Source organism: Pithys albifrons, chromosome 4 (genome assembly GCF_047495875.1).
Source record: "Pithys albifrons albifrons isolate INPA30051 chromosome 4, PitAlb_v1, whole genome shotgun sequence".
NCBI classification, from domain to species: Eukaryota; Metazoa; Chordata; class Aves; order Passeriformes; family Thamnophilidae; genus Pithys; species Pithys albifrons.
Genome location: NC_092461.1, coordinates 37631380 through 37650007, shown reverse-complemented (window position 1 = coordinate 37650007; position 18628 = coordinate 37631380). Strand labels below are relative to the sequence as shown.

The 18628-nt window shown below is 37.4% G+C and overlaps 1 protein-coding gene across 1 annotated transcript; it reads right to left on the bottom strand.

The window, feature by feature from the left end:
* Nucleotides 1–895: 895 nt before the first annotated feature.
* Nucleotides 896–18466, bottom strand: CYRIB (CYFIP related Rac1 interactor B). The gene is given in 13 exon segments (XM_071553834.1): nucleotides 896–1689; nucleotides 4049–4119; nucleotides 5705–5831; nucleotides 6976–7055; nucleotides 8135–8251; nucleotides 8354–8431; nucleotides 9063–9199; nucleotides 10249–10354; nucleotides 11895–12016; nucleotides 17863–17945; nucleotides 18063–18097; nucleotides 18099–18236; nucleotides 18238–18466. Coding segments are annotated over 13 exon segments (1239 nt in total). The 5' UTR covers nucleotides 18319–18466; the 3' UTR covers nucleotides 896–1625.
* Nucleotides 18467–18628: the final 162 nt, after the last annotated feature.

Below are 18628 nucleotides of genomic sequence, written 5' to 3'. Positions count from 1 at the left end.
AACTGGAAACAGCACTCCAGGTGAGGGCCTCACCAGGGCTGAGTAGAGGAGTAGGATCACATCCCTCAACCTGCTGGCAATGCTCCTCCTCCTAAGGCACCCTAGGACACCACTGGCCTTCTTGGCCACAAGGGCACTGCTGGCTCATGGATAGCTTGCTGTCCACCAGGACCCCCTGGGGCTTCTCTGCAGAGCTGCTTCCCAGCAGATCAGCCCCCATTCTGGCCTGGTGGAGGGGGTTATTCTCCCCCAGGTGCAAGACCCTGCACTTCCCTTTGCTGAATTTTAGTCAGTTCTCTACTCAACTCTCCAATCTGCCAAGGTCTTTCTTACAAGCTGCACATTCTCCCTTCAATTCTTTCCTTCCCACAAGAGCTTTAAGATCTTCACTGACCTATTTAACAGTTGTTGCTATAAAATGATACATAAAGAAGAAACATTTAGTACTGAGATTATTCAGATTTTATACAGTTCAAATATCTAGTTCAAAAAGAGTACAGACCAGTAGAAAGCAAGGGAAGTTCAACTCCCCACCACTGGTATGGGAAGAGCCTAATCTGGAATTCCATTCCTGACGATTGTACTGAGGAGCCAGCTCAGGCCAAGATGCAAGTTCTTCAGCTACATCCTAAAACTGGGTTCTTTCTGTATGGATTGCACAAAGTTCCTCCCCACAAACACCATCCAAGTAATATTTCTGGGGACAGGGAAACAGCACAGAGTGGAGAGGAAGAACCCTAAAACACAATAGGCTTAAATCAGTGGATTAGGCTAGTGGTTACTGGTAATGAAACAGCAGAGTTTTCACTATATAAAATTTATAAATTTATTTTTTTGTAAAAATTCAAAGAGCACAAAGACATCTCACTCAAAATACTGGTAAATCAAACCACACTTAGAAAAATGAAAGCTGATTTTATTATCTTATCCACAGCCAATCATTTGACATGAACATGCATACGTAATTTTGCTACGCACACACCACAGTTCAACGTTAGTTATTAAAGGTTAAACATACAACACACATCCTTACAAAAATGAGTCAAAATGCAAACGTAACTTTTAAACAAAACAGTTTTTACTCATTTAAAAAAACTTTTGTGTTGGGTACCATTTTGTACAAACACAGTTAATTTAAACAAATCTGCTTTTAGTTTCCTCATGGTTGCACATGAAAATAAGCTGCAATAGAAAATGAAGTCATCAAGGGATTTTTAAATAGCAGAAGTAGGCAGTCTTGCCATGCAGAAGAAGCAATATTAAATATTAGTTTTTCAAAAAAAGAAAAAAACCACAAGTTTAAAAATATTTAGTTCAAGTCACAAATCTTTCCCCAGTACAGAGAAATCCAAATGCAACGCATAATTAGCTGCCACTTAGGATGGCTATTCTGAGAAGTAGAACTACTTTCCAGAATTGATAAATTTCATTGATTTGGCACAGAAAAGAAGTCTGAGCTTACGTAGAAACAAGAAAGTGATTAAAAAAAAAGGGTAAACAGGAAGAGAGAAAATAAAAAGCAAGAATGAACCAGATAGTAGTTGCAATCACTAAAAAAAAATAAATCTGTGCATCTCAGTCATTGCAGAATACTGTCTACAGCAGGTGAGAATTCCAGGTCATTGTTATTGCAACATGGATTTAATTTGCTTGGAGGTAGTCTCATCATTCAAATGCTTTGTTGTGTACCTAAACACAGAAATAAAAGTTGAGATAAGCATAGGTGCTATTGCACTTTCATGTAACAAATATGTAAGTTCTTTGTTTATGTCTCAAACTGACAGTATCAGAGCAAAACCCTCAGAACCATGGATCACCACCCAGTCAATGGTTACCCAGAACACAGATCACATTTTCTGATCAGAAAATGCTGTTATCAATCAGAGTTATAACCCAGCAGCCTTGCACCAAGGCTGTAGGCCATTTTATAGTAAAGTCATATTACCACCTGTGACAGGTGATTATCAATCAGACTAACTCAGGTCTCTCTCCACAGGAAACATCTTCAAATAAAACAACTTCAGAAACCTTTCTTCAAAACTTCATTAACCTTCTTAAAATCCCTCAATGACAGACAATGGATTAAACCACTTTTCAGCCTAATTTCCTCCTTATTTAAGTGACTTCTGTTAAAACTGAGAGCACACCCATGTGCTAATTTCAGCCCATTTCCCCTTCAAAATTCTCTAGGACAATAGCTTATTTTTAAATCTATATGAAGCTTAGTTACCTCTATTTTTAAAAGGGAGTAATGTATATCCTCAATGCTGGCTTCTTTGTAAAATTAACCTGATCTTCCTTCCCAACTAATCTAAAAACAAATGAAAACTTATTCTGTACTGTAACAAGTTAAATTAGCACTTTCATTGTTGTCCAAAGCTGCAGTGATATTTACTTGCTCACTTGAGGGATATATAATGACTTTTTTTTTGAAATTAATATCAATGTAGATTGTAGCATTTTTTGGTCATTTATATTTCCCACAAACAAGTGGCCTAAGGGTTTCTGAAATCCTGAAAAGTGTTTGCCCATGAGAGAAAAAGGTGAACATGATTACAATGCTCATAAGAATTTCAAATTACAAACAGCTGATCTCCCTCCAAAATCCACACAACCTTCCATTTGCTTTTGAAACACATTATCTATCCTTTGAGAAAACATGAGATTTCTAACATTCCTCCAGAATCAAACACCCAGATTTGGACTTGTCATGGCATCACCTTGAACCTGGCTTTCATTACACAAGCACACAGCAGCTCACCCCGCATGTCTTCCTTACATTTCCAAATATTGATTTCTAAAATATTTAAATATGCTAGCCAAAGGACTAATCAAATGTATGAAACCAGGGCTGTCAAAACATCCATAAATGGAAAGGATTGGTGCAGGGAAAGGTCAGCATGACAGCACTGACTGAATTTACACTGCTAACCCACAAAGTAAGGGAGTGAGAACCTGAAATATACCTTCCATGGAATTAAATAGTGTCAACAATGATGCAGAAAAAATGGGGTACCTGTAAAGCCTGGTGCCCATTTGCAGTTGTAATCACAATAAACTAGTCAGAAAATAAAAGCTAATGTGGAGCATTTTCCCTCTGGAACCTTGTGCTTTCACTGCTCACCCTCTCAAAGACTGATCATGTACAGGAAGTTCAGAAATAATCAACAAGATTTTAGCATGGAAATACTCATGTGAAGTCTCAAATTAAGTGATTTTTTGTTTGTTTGTTTAACAAATAATCTGAAACAACTTTGAAAATGAACCCACTTACAATACCATATTATTTCACTTCTTACCACATCATAACACAAAAAAATAAAAAGAATGGCAAATGAAATTAAAGCAGTTTCACTACAGATAAGAAAAAGCAATCCCAAATTCACATTCTAAGGCAAGACAAACCTAAGGCTTCCACATTCCAAAGCAAGTGCATGAGTAACAACATCCAGTTACAGTTATCTATTGCCAAAATAGTATGATACTTTTCCAGTTAAGGACAAGAACAATGACTTGATCTGCCTATCACATTTTGGCATTTTTTGTCACTTCTCTTATGCTGAACACCGACACAAAGAACGCGTTTCTGTCTACAGATAGAGCTTTACGACCCAGATTAGCAGGTTTTAGATTAATATACTGAATTATTAACTTTTTTTACTGCTCTAATTATTATGTCAAGTCCTTGTCTCATCTATTCTACAGCAAAAGCACTGAGACTTGTGCCTTAAGTGCTTTCTGAAAGAGAAACAATCTCTAATTACTTACGACACCATACTGACTTGTTCTTAACCTGCATGCAGGTAATCTATGCAACAAATTATCTTAGAATGACAACTGCAAGTTTACAAGTTAAAACTGGCTTCTTCATGCATCCTTGTCTCAAGACACATTGGAAGAAAACCTGCAATAATTCACCATTCCCTGTAACAGTGACTGAATACTTGCTGTTGAAACAATTCACGGAATTCATGGAAGACAATGCCCTGAACAATTAATGAAATTTCATGTCAAAATACTAAAAAAATCCAAAACAAAAAAAGAGTACCTGAGAGCATTTAGAAGGCCTTCTACACTGTTAGGAGGCTGGTCCTTAAGAACTTTGATGCATCCTTTCATCTAGGAGTTAAAAAAATTACAGTTTTTTTCATGCTAGTTCCTTCTGAGTTTACAGAGATGCTTAATGTTCAGTTTGACAAAGAGAAAAGATAAGTATGTAAAAATAGCAGCAGTGTAAAGACATTTTCTGGATATTAGAAAGGAATTAAGCTTTCAGTATGGTATTTTCCTATGACAAACTAGCTTAGTTTCTTAAAAAGCTGCATTCTAAGTACACTCAGCAAGTTTGTGGATGACACCAAGCTGCGTGGTGAGGCTGACACACTGGAGGGAAGGGAGGGGTGTGGACAGACAAGTGGGGCCATTTAAACCTCATGAAGCTCAGCAAGCAAGTCCACATGCAAGGTCCTGCACCTGGGTTAGGGCAATGCCAAGCACACAAACAGACTGAGTGGAGAACGGCTTGGAAGCTGCCCTGAGGAGAAGGACTTGGTGTGTTGGTGGACAAACAGTAACACATGACACCACATGTGCACTCACAACCCAGAAACCCAAACTGTCCTGGGCTGCATTCAAAGCAGCATGGGCAGCAGGTGGAGGGAGGCGACTCTTGCCATCTACTCTGCTCTTGTGAGACCCCATCTGGACTCAGCTCTGGGGACCCCAACAGAAGAATGACACGGACCTGCTGGAGCGAGTCCAGGAGGCCACGAGGATGCTCCCAGCACTGAAGCACCTCTCCTATGAAGACAGGCTGAGAGAGCTACGGCTGTTCAGCCTGGAGAAGGGAAGGCTCTGGAAAGACCTCCCTTCCATACCTAAAGGGAGCTACAGGAGAGCTGGAAAGAGACTTTTTACATGGGCACAGAGTGATTAGGGAGAACGGCTTTAAACTCAAAGTTGTGGCTACCCCACCCCTGGAAGTGTTCAAGGTCTGGGTGGACAGGGCCTTAAGCAACCTGGTCTAGAGGAAGGTGGTCCCGCCCATGGCACAGGGGTTGGCACTAGGTGATCTTTAACGTCCCTTTTAGCCCAAACCATTGTATTACAACTTTAGACAATGCAACTTTCATGTCAAGCTCTGCTTTATCAATCTTAAGGAAAAAAAAAAGGGAACTGTGAACAAAAATACTTATTGTAAATCCTTTAAGAATTATTACATTCAGCTAGTGAAATAATGACTACCTCTTAGTTAATACAATGGGATAATAGACCATTTTAAACAGCCATGAAGCCATGTATAGTAACAGCATTTATTCCACAGACTTATTAACAACAGCAAAAAGTTAAAAACTGGAAGGCTGGTGGATAATGAACTGACCTATTCACTAGACAGTAAGGAACAAGCCAATTACCATTGTTAATTTTCAGTCATTCTGATTTGGATCTTTAAACACAACCACTGTTTACAAGTATTTCAAGACACTATCTGAAGCCCATAAAAACAGATTTTGCATGACCTAACAATGACCATTTACATGCCTGAAGGCCTAGTTTTTATTTCTCATTACTTAAATACATAGTTTTGCTTGCAGTTACCACTACATATTTATCATCAATCCAATGTATACATCTGCTACTAGAACCTGGCAGACAGAAAAGGAGCTTACACACAATTTAAACACTTTAGGAACAATAAACTTACATCAATTTTTGAAGTTTTGGCAAAAGCGCCCACTGGATGCACGTGGTCATAGAGTATGATGACACCCACCATTACCCTCAGACAGAACGATACTGTTTCCTCATTTGTAAACCTGCTTCTATATTCACTGTAATTTAAAAATGCAGGTTATTATCTATGAAAGACATCATAAGACTACATACTAGTGACACCCTAATAAGAGTAAAGAGAAAAATTCTACTATAAAAGCTCTGAGAAAAAAAGAGAATCCCCTCCACCAAAAAAAATCCAAACCAAAACAAGAAACGCAAATCCATCAACACTAAGATTTTGACAGGCTTTTCCCCTTTCAATAACCTCTCTACAAATCAGATGACTGCTTAGAAAGATACCTGAAGATTAATAAAGACTCTTAAACCTCAAGTAGGACTCTGCTTCTAAAAAGGCTAAAAGAATACACACTAACTTTGCTTTCAATGTTTCCTACACTTCTCCCTGCCGCTCTCTAATACACATCCAAATTCCTGACTCAGGGGAAAAATATTATAAAGAAAGCAAGCGAATGAACAATTTTTAACTACTGTCTTGAATGGAACAGTCCATTTCTAAGAAGGGAAAGAATATAAATGTTTGGAGCATTTAATGTATTCCAAAACAAGTACTGTGATATTTGGACAGAAAATTATTTAAATAAGACTTAGCTCATGCCCAAGTAATTTTTACCAATGTAAAAGTGTTTAGAACACAGAAAAAACAGACTAAAAAGAAAACCAAAATTTAGTCTGATTTTTTGGTCATGCTCCTAGTGCCTCTCAAATGTACAGTAGACAACAGACTGCCTTTATGCCTAGAAATTGTCTCTTAATTCCCCAGAGAGGGGCACAGTCATTTTGTTACAGCCATGAGCTGGGCCAGCCCACAAGGATGTAGCATCCAGTGCATTGCCCACAGCCCCTCTTTCAGGAGGCCCTAGGCAATCATGCTCAAATAGTCTATTTCTCTGAATTATACATGAGAAAACCACTTATAAAGAGTGCCAAGAGGTTGTCTAGCTTCCATAGCCATCCTAGTTTTAAATATTAATACATTCAGAACAGTAGAATGAATGTTTTGCAGGGCTAGCAAAATGAGACAAGGCACTTCCATGTCAAGGTAAAAAACTAGGCTGGTAAAAGAGAAAACATTATAGTTCCTAATTACCCCAATTATATTTCTTTCAACTTATGCACCACGAGTCACATCTGGAGCTACAGAGATGACTCATACCCAGTACAAGCACTATTTATACTCACGGAGTTTCCAACATGACCCTGCACACACTGGCCATGGTGCTTAAGCAATCTGTTGTATTCTCTATCGGTAAATTTTTGTTCTGCAAAAAAAGATTAAGTTTCCAATTCAATTGTTGTGAAGTGTTGTACTACAACACCTAAATCAAATCAGTGATCTGCTGGCATGGTAATGTGGAGAAATTAAAAACATAAACAGAATTCTGGTATTTCGGGTAGTCTTGCACTGTTTTTTTAAATCCTACCATATAGATGAGCAACTTCCAGAACAAAGTCTACCAAGTAGGTTTTGCTTCCTTGTTTGTAGTCAAAGAACTACACTTGACACCACTGACTTCTGGTAAATTTTAAAGGAATCATTTAACTTGCTCCTTACAGACAAAAATTTCTACAGCCAAATACAGTCATCTGCTGTAATAGTAAAACTTAATACTGCTGCTAAAAAGCATCACAAAGAAATGCAAAGTAAGAGGCCAGTTTTCTTAAGGTATTTCAAACGTAAAGCAGAGCTTAGGAAAACATACTAAAAGACAAATGTGTCTTTGAATTAATCATGCAACATACAATTATTTAAATTAAGAAACTGTGTGCATTCTTTGCATGTAAGCCAAAAATCATTACAGTTACCAGAAGGCAAGCATAATACTTGTAGTGACTGGATTTTACCACCAATATTTATCTAGGTAGTTAAGGATAAATAGGGATGTGTCAAAATGTTGGAAGACTCTTCCAGTTCAGGTTCCTCCCATTTTGCAATCATGTAGTGTACTTGACGTTACACAGCGCAACAGAAGTCTTGGGAAGGAGAAAAGGAAGCCACATTTCAATTCCCTTCCCTATTTCAAACACATAGAAGCAAACTATTTCCCTTTCAATTTTCTAAAATTTCTGCTCTAAGCCACCCTCAAAATGGAGGCAAAATATTCACCTGTCCTACCTTCCCCTCTATCAGCACTGATGAAACACTATGCATTAACTTTTGGTGGCTGAAGTCACTAACCTCTACAGCATCCAGGAAAGACACATCACATTTCCTGAGGATCCAAAAGCCAAGTTTGATTTCTACATGCCAAATTAAGCCTGGTAGAAGTTTTGTGTTCCAAATTATGCCTGGCCCTGCAGTGGTCTGAAGCACTCTAAATACATAAATTTACACTTTTACCTCTGACACAAACTTTGTGGTAGCATCACTTAAGGTTTTCAACATTGGCGTTGCTTCAGCATAAAATAAAGACATTCTGTTTGCCAACTCATTATTTACTTCATTTTCTCCCTCTGCCTACAAAACAGAAGGAAAATAAAAAGAGTTTAGTTGTTCTGTACATGAAGAAGAGAGGTGGTAGTATAAGATTATATTCCATCTCATCCAAGGGTTACCTACTGGGACATTGTTAATCCTCATACGGCTCAGAGTTCTTCTATAGTAGCTGAAGTCATTCTGTATAGCAGGATTTGTCATCTATATAGACATGGAAGCAAAAGAGTTGTGACAAATTAAAGAAAAATAAAGAAAAGTTTTCATAAAATATAATACTCCAAACAAAAATATTTGACTTCCTGAAGTGAAAAAGCCTGTGACTTGTTGGGACCTAATAAGCATAAAGTAAAGCTTTCTGGTTAGTTTCTCAGATTTTGCAGAATAAGATCTAACAAGAAAAAGAAAAGGAGCAGTCTCCTAAGCAGGAGTTGGAAATTAGCAGGTTGAAAAAACCTGCTTTTCTAGTTTGACTCCAAGGATCAGATCAGCAAATTAGTAACTTCAGCTTAGTTCTTTGCACATTAGCAAGAAAATGGCTGGACTGTGTATGTGCACAAAATAAAAGTAACAGCATTATTGCAAGAGATATGCCAAATTTGGATGAAGAAGCATGATTAACATGAACTGAAATATAACAAGTGCCTAAAGCTAATATGATATTTCATCTGCTTTCCAGTTTAACTCTAGGTCATGCAAACAAGCCAAGCATGCTAGATCTTTGAGTATGTACTGCACATTCTGTTCTAGAACAGAACACAACATGGATTGCTTCAGTAAACAAACCTGGCTTCTTTTTGTCAGCCTTTGTGCTTACAAAATGACAAGTTCTTACCTTGAGCTCATCAAACCGGAGTGTAAAGTGAAGAATTTCTGCAAACTGCTTAGCAAGAGCCTGCTCTCGCTCCAGGTGCTGCGTTGGGGAATACGGAGTGCTCGTCAGGGCTCCCAACAGGCCTCGCAATCCTGCCTCTAAAATGAGAGTAGTTTGCAATATACAACTGCACCTGCTTCTTGTATCTCTATTGGCTGATATTCTGCATGCTAGACTTAAAATATACGTCTTCCAAAATAGATGGTAATTAATAATAAAAGGGCTTGACGAACAGCTTATCTATGTGTCACTGTTGTCATATTTACTTACAAACTGCTGTGCAGACTAAGTCTCATGAGCACTGACAGCCACAAAACCTTCTTGAAAAGGTTTTATTCAAGTTTTGTCTGAAACATTTGTGTAGAACACATTTCAATAACCTGTGTTGGCAGACTTCAGTCTTTATGATAACAAAGAATTCAAGAGGCACGTAACTATAAGCAGAAGTCATGTCTTATTTAAGATAAACTTATAATCCAACTTCCTGCTCATCTTCTCAAAAAAAAGTCTCACCTTTTTAACAAAGCAGAACTTGCCCACAAAGTTTCCATGTATTGAATTCATTTTTCATGAGCTATGCTAATAACTGTGATTAAAAGTGAGATAACAACAGCTTATGAAAAAACAAGTCTAATAGGTTTAATCAGCTTAGCCACCACATCAGTGAAGTTGATTTCATAAGAGGTATGAAGCACCATTTGCAGTATTGCATGTGCAAACCAAGATCAGGCACTTCCACAGACCAAGTTATTTCTGGTGTTTAGGGACAAATTATACAGTTGCTTTTGAGTTCTCTTGTTACCAGAAACATTTACAAAACTAAATCCCAGATTATTTAGTCCATTAATTTTCAAACAATCATCTGGTTACTGCTTTCCAGAGTTACTAAAGTAGTAGAAAAAGAGGATGACAAGTATACTCCCACTCTCTTTCTCAGAACTTTCAGGTATCCACAGAAGCAAGTCTGCTGTCACATGCGAGAAGGTAATACACAGATATAAATAAGATCCAAGTCAGTGTACAGAAGGAATCTATGCAACATGAACTTTTTCCTGCTAACGAGTTGACCAAGATGTGGTCACATCTGAATATGCCAAGTGTATCAATTAATGAAGACAAAACCCCAAGTTAATACCTTTCCACTTACCTAGTCTTTGAGAAAATTCATAGAATTTCTTTAGTTTGCCTACTAGTGGAACAACTGCACCCCATGCCTTCTCTTGCAGCTTCTCATCATTGGGATGCTGTATTGCCTTAAATTAGAAAAAGAGAAGAGAAAAGTATGCTTAGAGTAAGAATAACTAATGCACTGCTGATGAAAAAAATTATAAAAATAACCTATACAGGACAATTGTTTGGAGCGCTAATAATGAAAAAATCTACCAAGTAGTTTTCAGTTGAGAGACAAGCCTATACTAATCCAAGTTCCAAAAAAAGTCTAAGTAATTGCGTTGAAATTAAGTATCCTGATCAGGAAAACAACTCTGAGACAGTATAAAGAAATTTTAAAAATAAAACTTTTCAGATAAGAAACTTTACATAACTAGACCTAGTTAATTAAAATCAACAACTTTACTGTGGTTCCTCCAAGCAAAAAGGTTTAGTGATCAAAGTCTCATCCTAATGTTGGTATCTATCATCAATTCCCAAATTTGCAAATGAGGAAAAAGAAGAAAGAAAAAAAATCAACAAATTTGCTGTGGAATTCAGGGTAAATATTACAGTAAGAGCATTTAAGCATAATCAAAAACATAAAGCACCACTAGAACATGGTGTATACCAGAGCTTTGAGGGATATATGTTAGACCTTGTCTTTACAGTAAACTTCCTAGACATATACCTTAAATTAAACCTCTCCAGATTTTTAAGATAGAAACTCTACTACTTAGCAACCAAAAATATACTAAGAAAACAGAAATAAAAATGCTCATAACTCTCCGGCTGCATTTTCAGCGAAACTGATCTCTAATGCTACAGTCTCTCCATCCTTAAAGATCAAGTAAGCCATCTCCTCTCCTAAGGATTTTGTGTGACACAGTTAACCTTCTTAAACCTACCTTACGAATTCGGTGGAGAGAAAAACTTGCAAAGCTGAACAGCTATGAATATCTCAAATTCATCTGGAGTGAGCAGAGACTCCTCCTATCTAATACTAATTCTCAAGGGTATGTTACAGTGAGTAGCTCCTTACTTCAGGAGCAAAGTAAGTCCCCATGCTGCATGTGAGGAAGAAAGAAAGAAAGGGGGTTGTGAAAGTATTTATCCTACCCTTTCTTACAGGCAAGGGAAAAATGGAGTGATATTCTGTACAGAAACTTTGCTTCTATTCCAAACATCTACTTTATTAAATAAAAGGCCATTAAAAGGGGTTGAAAATGAGATGTCTTTTGTGTTAGGATTACCACACCAGACTTCTCCAATTACCGCACAAGAAGATGTCAACACTACTCAGTATTGCACTGTAGAGTCACGCCATGCTCTTTTCAAATTCACTATTAACTCAAGAAGAGCTTATGTGGGAATACAATGAAAAAATCAAGAGCAACAATTCCCTGAAAAGTCTGAGAGGCATCATTTGCTATTACATATGTGGATTAATATGACTGACAGAAGCGACATCTGTTTCACTGTTAAAAAGAAACATTCCAGAGCAGCAATTCAAGACAGTGATTTTAATAGACAACATGCTCTGCCAAAACAGCTCCTGCAAGCAAAGCTAAAACCCAGCAGTATTTGGTTAGGATCAGACAATGAGCAACCACAGGTTGTGCATAATTTAATACTCTAGCTCACCTCTCGTATTTCATGGCCAGCTCCTCTATATGACTGCAAGTCTTCCAGTATTCCTTCTGCATCCTTTAACACTACATTCACCTGATTATAAATTTCCTTTTCAGATTCTGTAGGTTGGGCATCTAAACAGCAGAACATATTAAATGTATATATATAAATTTAACAACAATATGGAATTCAATAGGCGCACCATCATCTTATGGGACAAATTCTTCATGCAGCAACTCATCAAGAATTTTCATTCTCTGAAGAGCTACTACAATCTATGAGGAACTCCAAGAGAGTAATTCTATTCATTTTAGTAGTCTCAGCTTTGTTTACCACCCCAAAACCACACCTAACTCACTTTAAATTGAGTTAGGAGAAGAAATCTTGATGAGTTGTCTTTATGATTATATATAGTTTCACCCTGGGATGCAGTACAGGCTCACTGGAAAAGATTTAGGTGAGTACTCAAAGATACTCAGTGCAGATAGCACAGGTGGTGTCCATGTCTACTGTTATGTAGAAACACTGCATCAGGTTATTTTCCATCTTCTCTACCTCATATTTAACTGGTTGGGAAAGAAACCGTATCTTTTACTTCTAAATAAAATTAATTCTCAAAACATATTCTTTATTGCACTCATTGCACAATCAGAGTTGAGAACAAAAACATGTAGTGTGAGTTTGGGCATGGGGAGGTGTTTTCCCATGTCTTTACAAATATATGCTGTCTTCCTGTTTTTTTATAATTGGTAAGGACTTCCCAAATGTATATTTAATCATAATTTCAAAAAGGTACACACATATTTTTAAAGAAAGGCAATTCTGTAAAAAGTATGTTTTGAGAATAATCAACAAAAGGTTTTAACCTATAAAAAGAACCACCTAGTACAAGTATCTCGGACATTGCTTACCCGAAATGAAATAGATTTTTTCTTTTAAAATTCTAGAGGAAGGTAATAATTTAGTTCCTCTTAGACTCATATTTTTAAAAAATAATTGTTAGTTACTGAAGCTCTTGTAAAAAACACCCAAAAAACCACTTCTCTGTTTACTTGGGAAAAATATGTTATGAAATCAATATCATTGTAGTTTAATCCACTATTTCCAATGCCAAAAATGAGGGTATTAACAATAGACTCTTTTTTATAGGGACAAACAAAAGCGATCTAAGGACAATATATCATCATGACTTTGTACAGTTTGAGGGGTCTGGAAAATGTCTTTTTAAAAGTGCTTTTTCCATGATCCATACATACAACTTCCCATGGAAGCTAGGTACATCTTTACATTTGAAATAAAACCCCAGCAGTATCCTAGGGTTACAAACTAGAAAAACACAAGAAAAAACAAAGTTTGTATTAGGAGAAAATAAATTTCATGTGCATTGACTGTATGGATTTTGCTGTAAGTTTTGCATTATACTTCTTATTTTTATGGTTTAATGCATAGAGAGTGGGCATTATTGGCAAATATGCCTATGTATAGACCTTGCAACAGTTTAACTGATATTTTGAGAAACATCAAGAATTAGCACAGGTTAAAAAAGAGCTGGTCACTCATTTAAAAATAAATAAAAGAGCACCACAGTGATTAGGCATCGAGTAAAAGTGGCCAGTGCTTTTCAGATCATCACAAAGGTCACATAATTTTGAAAGCTGCTGAAGACTGCTGTAAGAAATGAAGACAAAAAATGAGGGAAAAGAGCAGACAGGGAAGCATCACTTGACTGGCAGCAGTTCATGCACGAACATGAAATGCTATAGTGAAATACAGACCAAAACGTGAAGCTCTGTAGCATTCCAGATTGTGTTGTTAAATAATGCAATCAAGACTTGTCACTTGGATCATCTCACACTGCCTACATCTCCTGCCTACTTAATTTTTCATGCCATTTTTTTCTTCACTCTGTGTAGTAAGGAGAGTTCATTTTTTAACTTTGGGAGGGCAGAGCAGAAGGGCCCACAAGAACTCCTGCTCCTCATTTTGAAACACACCAACAAGCAGAGCAGCTGCAGTACTGTGACCCTCCATGAAACAAAAATCATCTTCCAGGTATAATTTTTGTGGTCTTCACTGCACAGCTGCCTAGGCAAGTCAACACCTTCAGCAGCTCTGTTAGTGTAGGATGTAATCAGCCAACTACTGTATTTCATTCCCCTAAAATGTTCCAGGAAACCTAAACCAAGGTTTTATACTTAATTTGTTGGGGTGGTGACTATTTTTTTTGTTTGCTTGTTTGTTTTGATTATTACAAACTTCTAAATATAAAACTGTTTTAAACCCCAGTAGGTACTGAGTTATTCCTTTTGGTACATATTTCATTTTGGTGAACCTAGTCCTCTAAAATAAAAGAAATCTGTAAACCTGGTTTGTCCCAACTAGTTTCCTCTACCGCCTGTAATTTTTTTTCCACCTAGAAGAGTGCTCAAATTTAAAAAGCAATCTTGAATTCTTTTATAATCCCTTCTGAATACTATAAGATCTTATTAGGACATAGATAAAAGGCATGATATAGAAAGTCTTCAAGGCCTAATGCTGGGTGACCCAGAGCAACTGGTTTATTTGTTTCTCAGTACTGATCAGGGCACTGCATTCTGAAAGCGCATTGCAGGTGGAGAAACAGGGAGACGTTCCTCTTCCTAACCTGTCACCTTGACTAGATGGACACAGCATTCCGTATTATGGGAAGAGCATCCCTCAGTGTGTACCTGAGGACTCAAGCTATGGGACTTTGGCTTGAGAATCACTAACTGTGGAACTCATTTTCCTCCATGTGAGTGCACAGAGCAGGAAAAGGAGTTGCACTTCTGGAGGTACTACTGGCAACTAAGGAAAAGCAGCTGGCAATGCCAGGCATTCATGGAGCAGGATGGAGGAGACATACAATGTCAGGGACTTCCCTTTCCCCATATCTATCCATTGAGGTTCCTGCTACAGCGTTACAACTAGGCTGTGCCTTTACCCAGCAATGCTTTTCCATTGGAAAACCAAAAAGATTTCCATTTTCTGTGGAAAATAGGAAAAACACAGTAAGCACAGCACAGCTCACTGAGATGTTCTGAGGTTTGTTATTGTCACAGGAGCTGGCTCCTGGTTATTCAGGGCAACTTTCCTATTTGTAATCTAATATAGCAAGAAAAGGGAAGACTGAGGTCCTGTAAACAAGTGGGGAGCTCATCTTTAAATTAATTTTAAACTTAATCAGAATATTACTGCAATAGATGCAATATACATTAAGAGTTTAGAATGCTCACACAATAAAGTCTTAAACACAAGAATAGACTTGCAACAATATACAAACGTTGTTTATGTGAACTAAATATTACAAAAATATGACAACATATGGCATGAGGGGGAACACACACATTTAGTGAATATTAAAAAAAATTTTTGGCTAGCCTACAGTACTACTAGGAAGAGAAATTTGGGGTTAAAAGTTTATACTGCACAGCAAACACTATTTAAACTGAGATTTTTCCCAGGGAAGAACATGTCAAGTCATCTGAAACTGTCTGGGACAAAACTCAAAAACAAGGGAGAGACAAATCCCAGACTGATGGAGATGAAATAATTTATTCATCTCTATTGGCATTACTACAGAGAATGCTGTGGCTCCTCTGAAACATAGCCAAGTTTTCTGGGGGTAATACAGAATACTGTCAGCCCTAGCTTGAGATCACCATCTGAAAGTACACTATATTTTAGCTACTATTCAAATCAGCAAATTTGGAAAGGAGTTGTATTGTGACAGTTATGAATACAGTGTAAAAGTTGAGCTGTAAGTTTCCCACATTACAGGTTGTTGTTGTTGTTTTATGTGGACAATATTGTCCTTACAAAGCTGTGCACTTTGCTCATGTTCTAATGGCGCTACACAGACTTCAGCAGAATACTTAAGACAACTGTTTTAAACAGGTAAGGTGAATGACCAAAGAAAGCATAAGCTTAACCAGTGTTGAGGCAAGGAAAAGCCAACAGCCCACCATATCAATCATCAGAATGCTTTCTTCATGCATTCTGATAGTCATACCAACCACTGGAAACCAGCACCAAGATAAATATGTGGGGGAAATAATAATAGCAAGTTAAAAACCTTTCAAAATTTGAAGTTTGTAGCGCTATAAAGCTTTATGGACACTGATTTTTAGCTCTTTATGGTACTACACAAGAAACATTTAACTAGCCTGCTCACTCCAAAGATTTAGATGGATTTCAGAACAAAAGCCTTCAAACTGCCTCTTATTGGGCCAGACGTGACACAGAATTGTCATATTTGTGTTTAATACAGAGCTTACTTGTCCTTCCACATAAAAACACAATATTAAGTATCACAAGATAAGTGCCAAGTCTTGAAGAAAGATCTTGACTGTGTCAAAGCCAAGATCCTGTCAAGGCAAGCTATCTGAAACAGAGGAGAAAGAAGCATGGATACACAGTATAGCAGCAGAAACAAAGGCAGGACAGGTTCCAAAATGAATAAAGAACAGTCTAACAATTCAGCCATAATATAAGTCACTTAATTTAACTGCATATGTAAACACTTCATGTCAGCAACCTGCTTACTCTCATGCCAAATCTTGTTCATGCTCAAAACATGCATTTTAAAACAAAACTGACAGCTACAAAATCTGTATTAAAAGAAAAACCAAACAGCAATTTTTATTGCAATTTATTTCAGAATTATGCCTCTTCTATTCAGCTCACTTGAATTTAATTTATTCCAGTTCAATGTTCAATATTCATAAAATAACCTGGAACATCACAGCTCAAATAGTCTCACATAAGAGTTCTCACTACTTTGCTAAGTTCTACCTATTCTGAGGATATGCAAGATTTGATTTCAGACAAATTTTGCTTTCTGATTTTTGAACACAGCCCTTGATTAATCTTCCCTTTATGAATAATTTGAATGGCTATCATCTTCCAATGACAATATATTCAGAAGAGATATCTGATAAAAATCAACACTACAGGGTAAGGGTTTAGAGAAGTTATAACTTTAAGTATCATCAAAGCAAAAACGTATTTCTCCAAGCATTTGCTCTCATATTGTAACTAATATAAACAAGCTACTGTTTCACCAAACACAACTGAAAAATAATTCAGGGGAAGAAAGGAAGATATAATGCCTCTCAAATTATCCATATCACAGTACTTCATCAATATTTTTATCATCAAAACGCACTTGAGCATTAATTTTCTTATTTTATGCTTGCTGATGTACAGCTGGGTAAAGCAGTAGCACATCCCAAAAGACAGTAATTAAACATGCATAGCAGAAGCCAGCAACACTTACCTGCCATTCTTAGGCTATATTGTATCATGCAACAAAAACTAAAAGCAGAAATATAGACAATATGTGAACCTGCTATAATACCTGGCATTGATCAGCCAAATTACAGGTTTCTTTTCAAAAGCTATTTTGGCTCTAAACACTTTCAGATCCACTTTTAAGAAGAAATGAGGTTAAATTTCGGTGCCAAATCAAATAAGGTTCACATATACAGTTTTAACGTGATGATGCTGGAGCTATGAATAGCTGTTGTGAGCAAATCTGTATAAGCAGCATTATTAAGTGGCACGCTGGAAGTGACAAGAATCAGGTTTCCTTTTCAGTCCTTCCTTTAAGGTGCACACATCTCCTTGCAATTTCAGTACATCTTTAAAAAATTCCAGTTATTTTTAAAGTTTTGATTAAAAGCAGGCAGAACTTTAGTGGAAAAAAACAAGAACCGTATCAGGTTTCAACAGCAAAATACAATTTGAAAGCTCTCGTTGAAATAAAGATTTTACATTTTAGAATCTGAGGATATTTTAGAACAGCTTATTGCTTTATATCAAAGTTTGCTGAACAATTATCCATAGCTCAGGCATACAAAGCAGTTAGAAGGGGTGGCAAAATGAAAACATACATTTAGTACATGACAAATGCAGTCTACTGCAGGCAAAGAGTAATAGATATATAAAATCATCTTCTCACTTTCAAAATCAAGGAAAAAATTTGGCCCCTGCTCAAGGTCTGTGCATGTCAAAACTTTTAGAAGGTTCCCCATGTTAAGGTACCTGCCAAGACAAGAATGAGAGAAAAGAAAATTTTCTTTTTACAAGAAGCAACAGCCCAAATGTAGTTGATTGAAGCAGTGGGGGAAAGAAGACCAGAGAGTTCCATCAGGCACGAACCCGTCCTTCAGGCTGCCGCCCTGGTGGGTGAAGGGAGACCCCCACACCTCGAGGATGGACAGCTGGCGATCCCAGCAATGCTGCTTTCCTGTAGGAAGTGACCATGTCACCAACATCTCCACAGCTGCCCCTTTCGGAAAGGGGCAGAACCCAACCAAAGGCTTTGCCAGTGACCAGTTCTGTCCCAGAACACCCCAGCACCAGTGTCCTGAGCAGGAGTACTGCCTTGAGGGCCAAGTACCATACTTGCAAGCATTAGCCATGCCACAGATTTTTACCTGATGGGACAACAGAAGGAAAGAGCCTTCATTTTATCAGCCCTTATAATTTTGTCAGAAAGCCATCACAGATCATCAAGATCACATCTAGGTATATTACTTCAGTGTGCAGAAAATGCTAACACAGGTACACCACAGATCTTTTACACAAGGTGCCTAAAACATCTGTGAAGCTCACAGTTTCACTTTGGACTTTTGGATGTTGAAAATGCACATTAACTGCATGATGAATGACCAAAGCAGAATTAGGAATGATTTAGGACTCACTCTTGTCTAAGAGAGGATTAC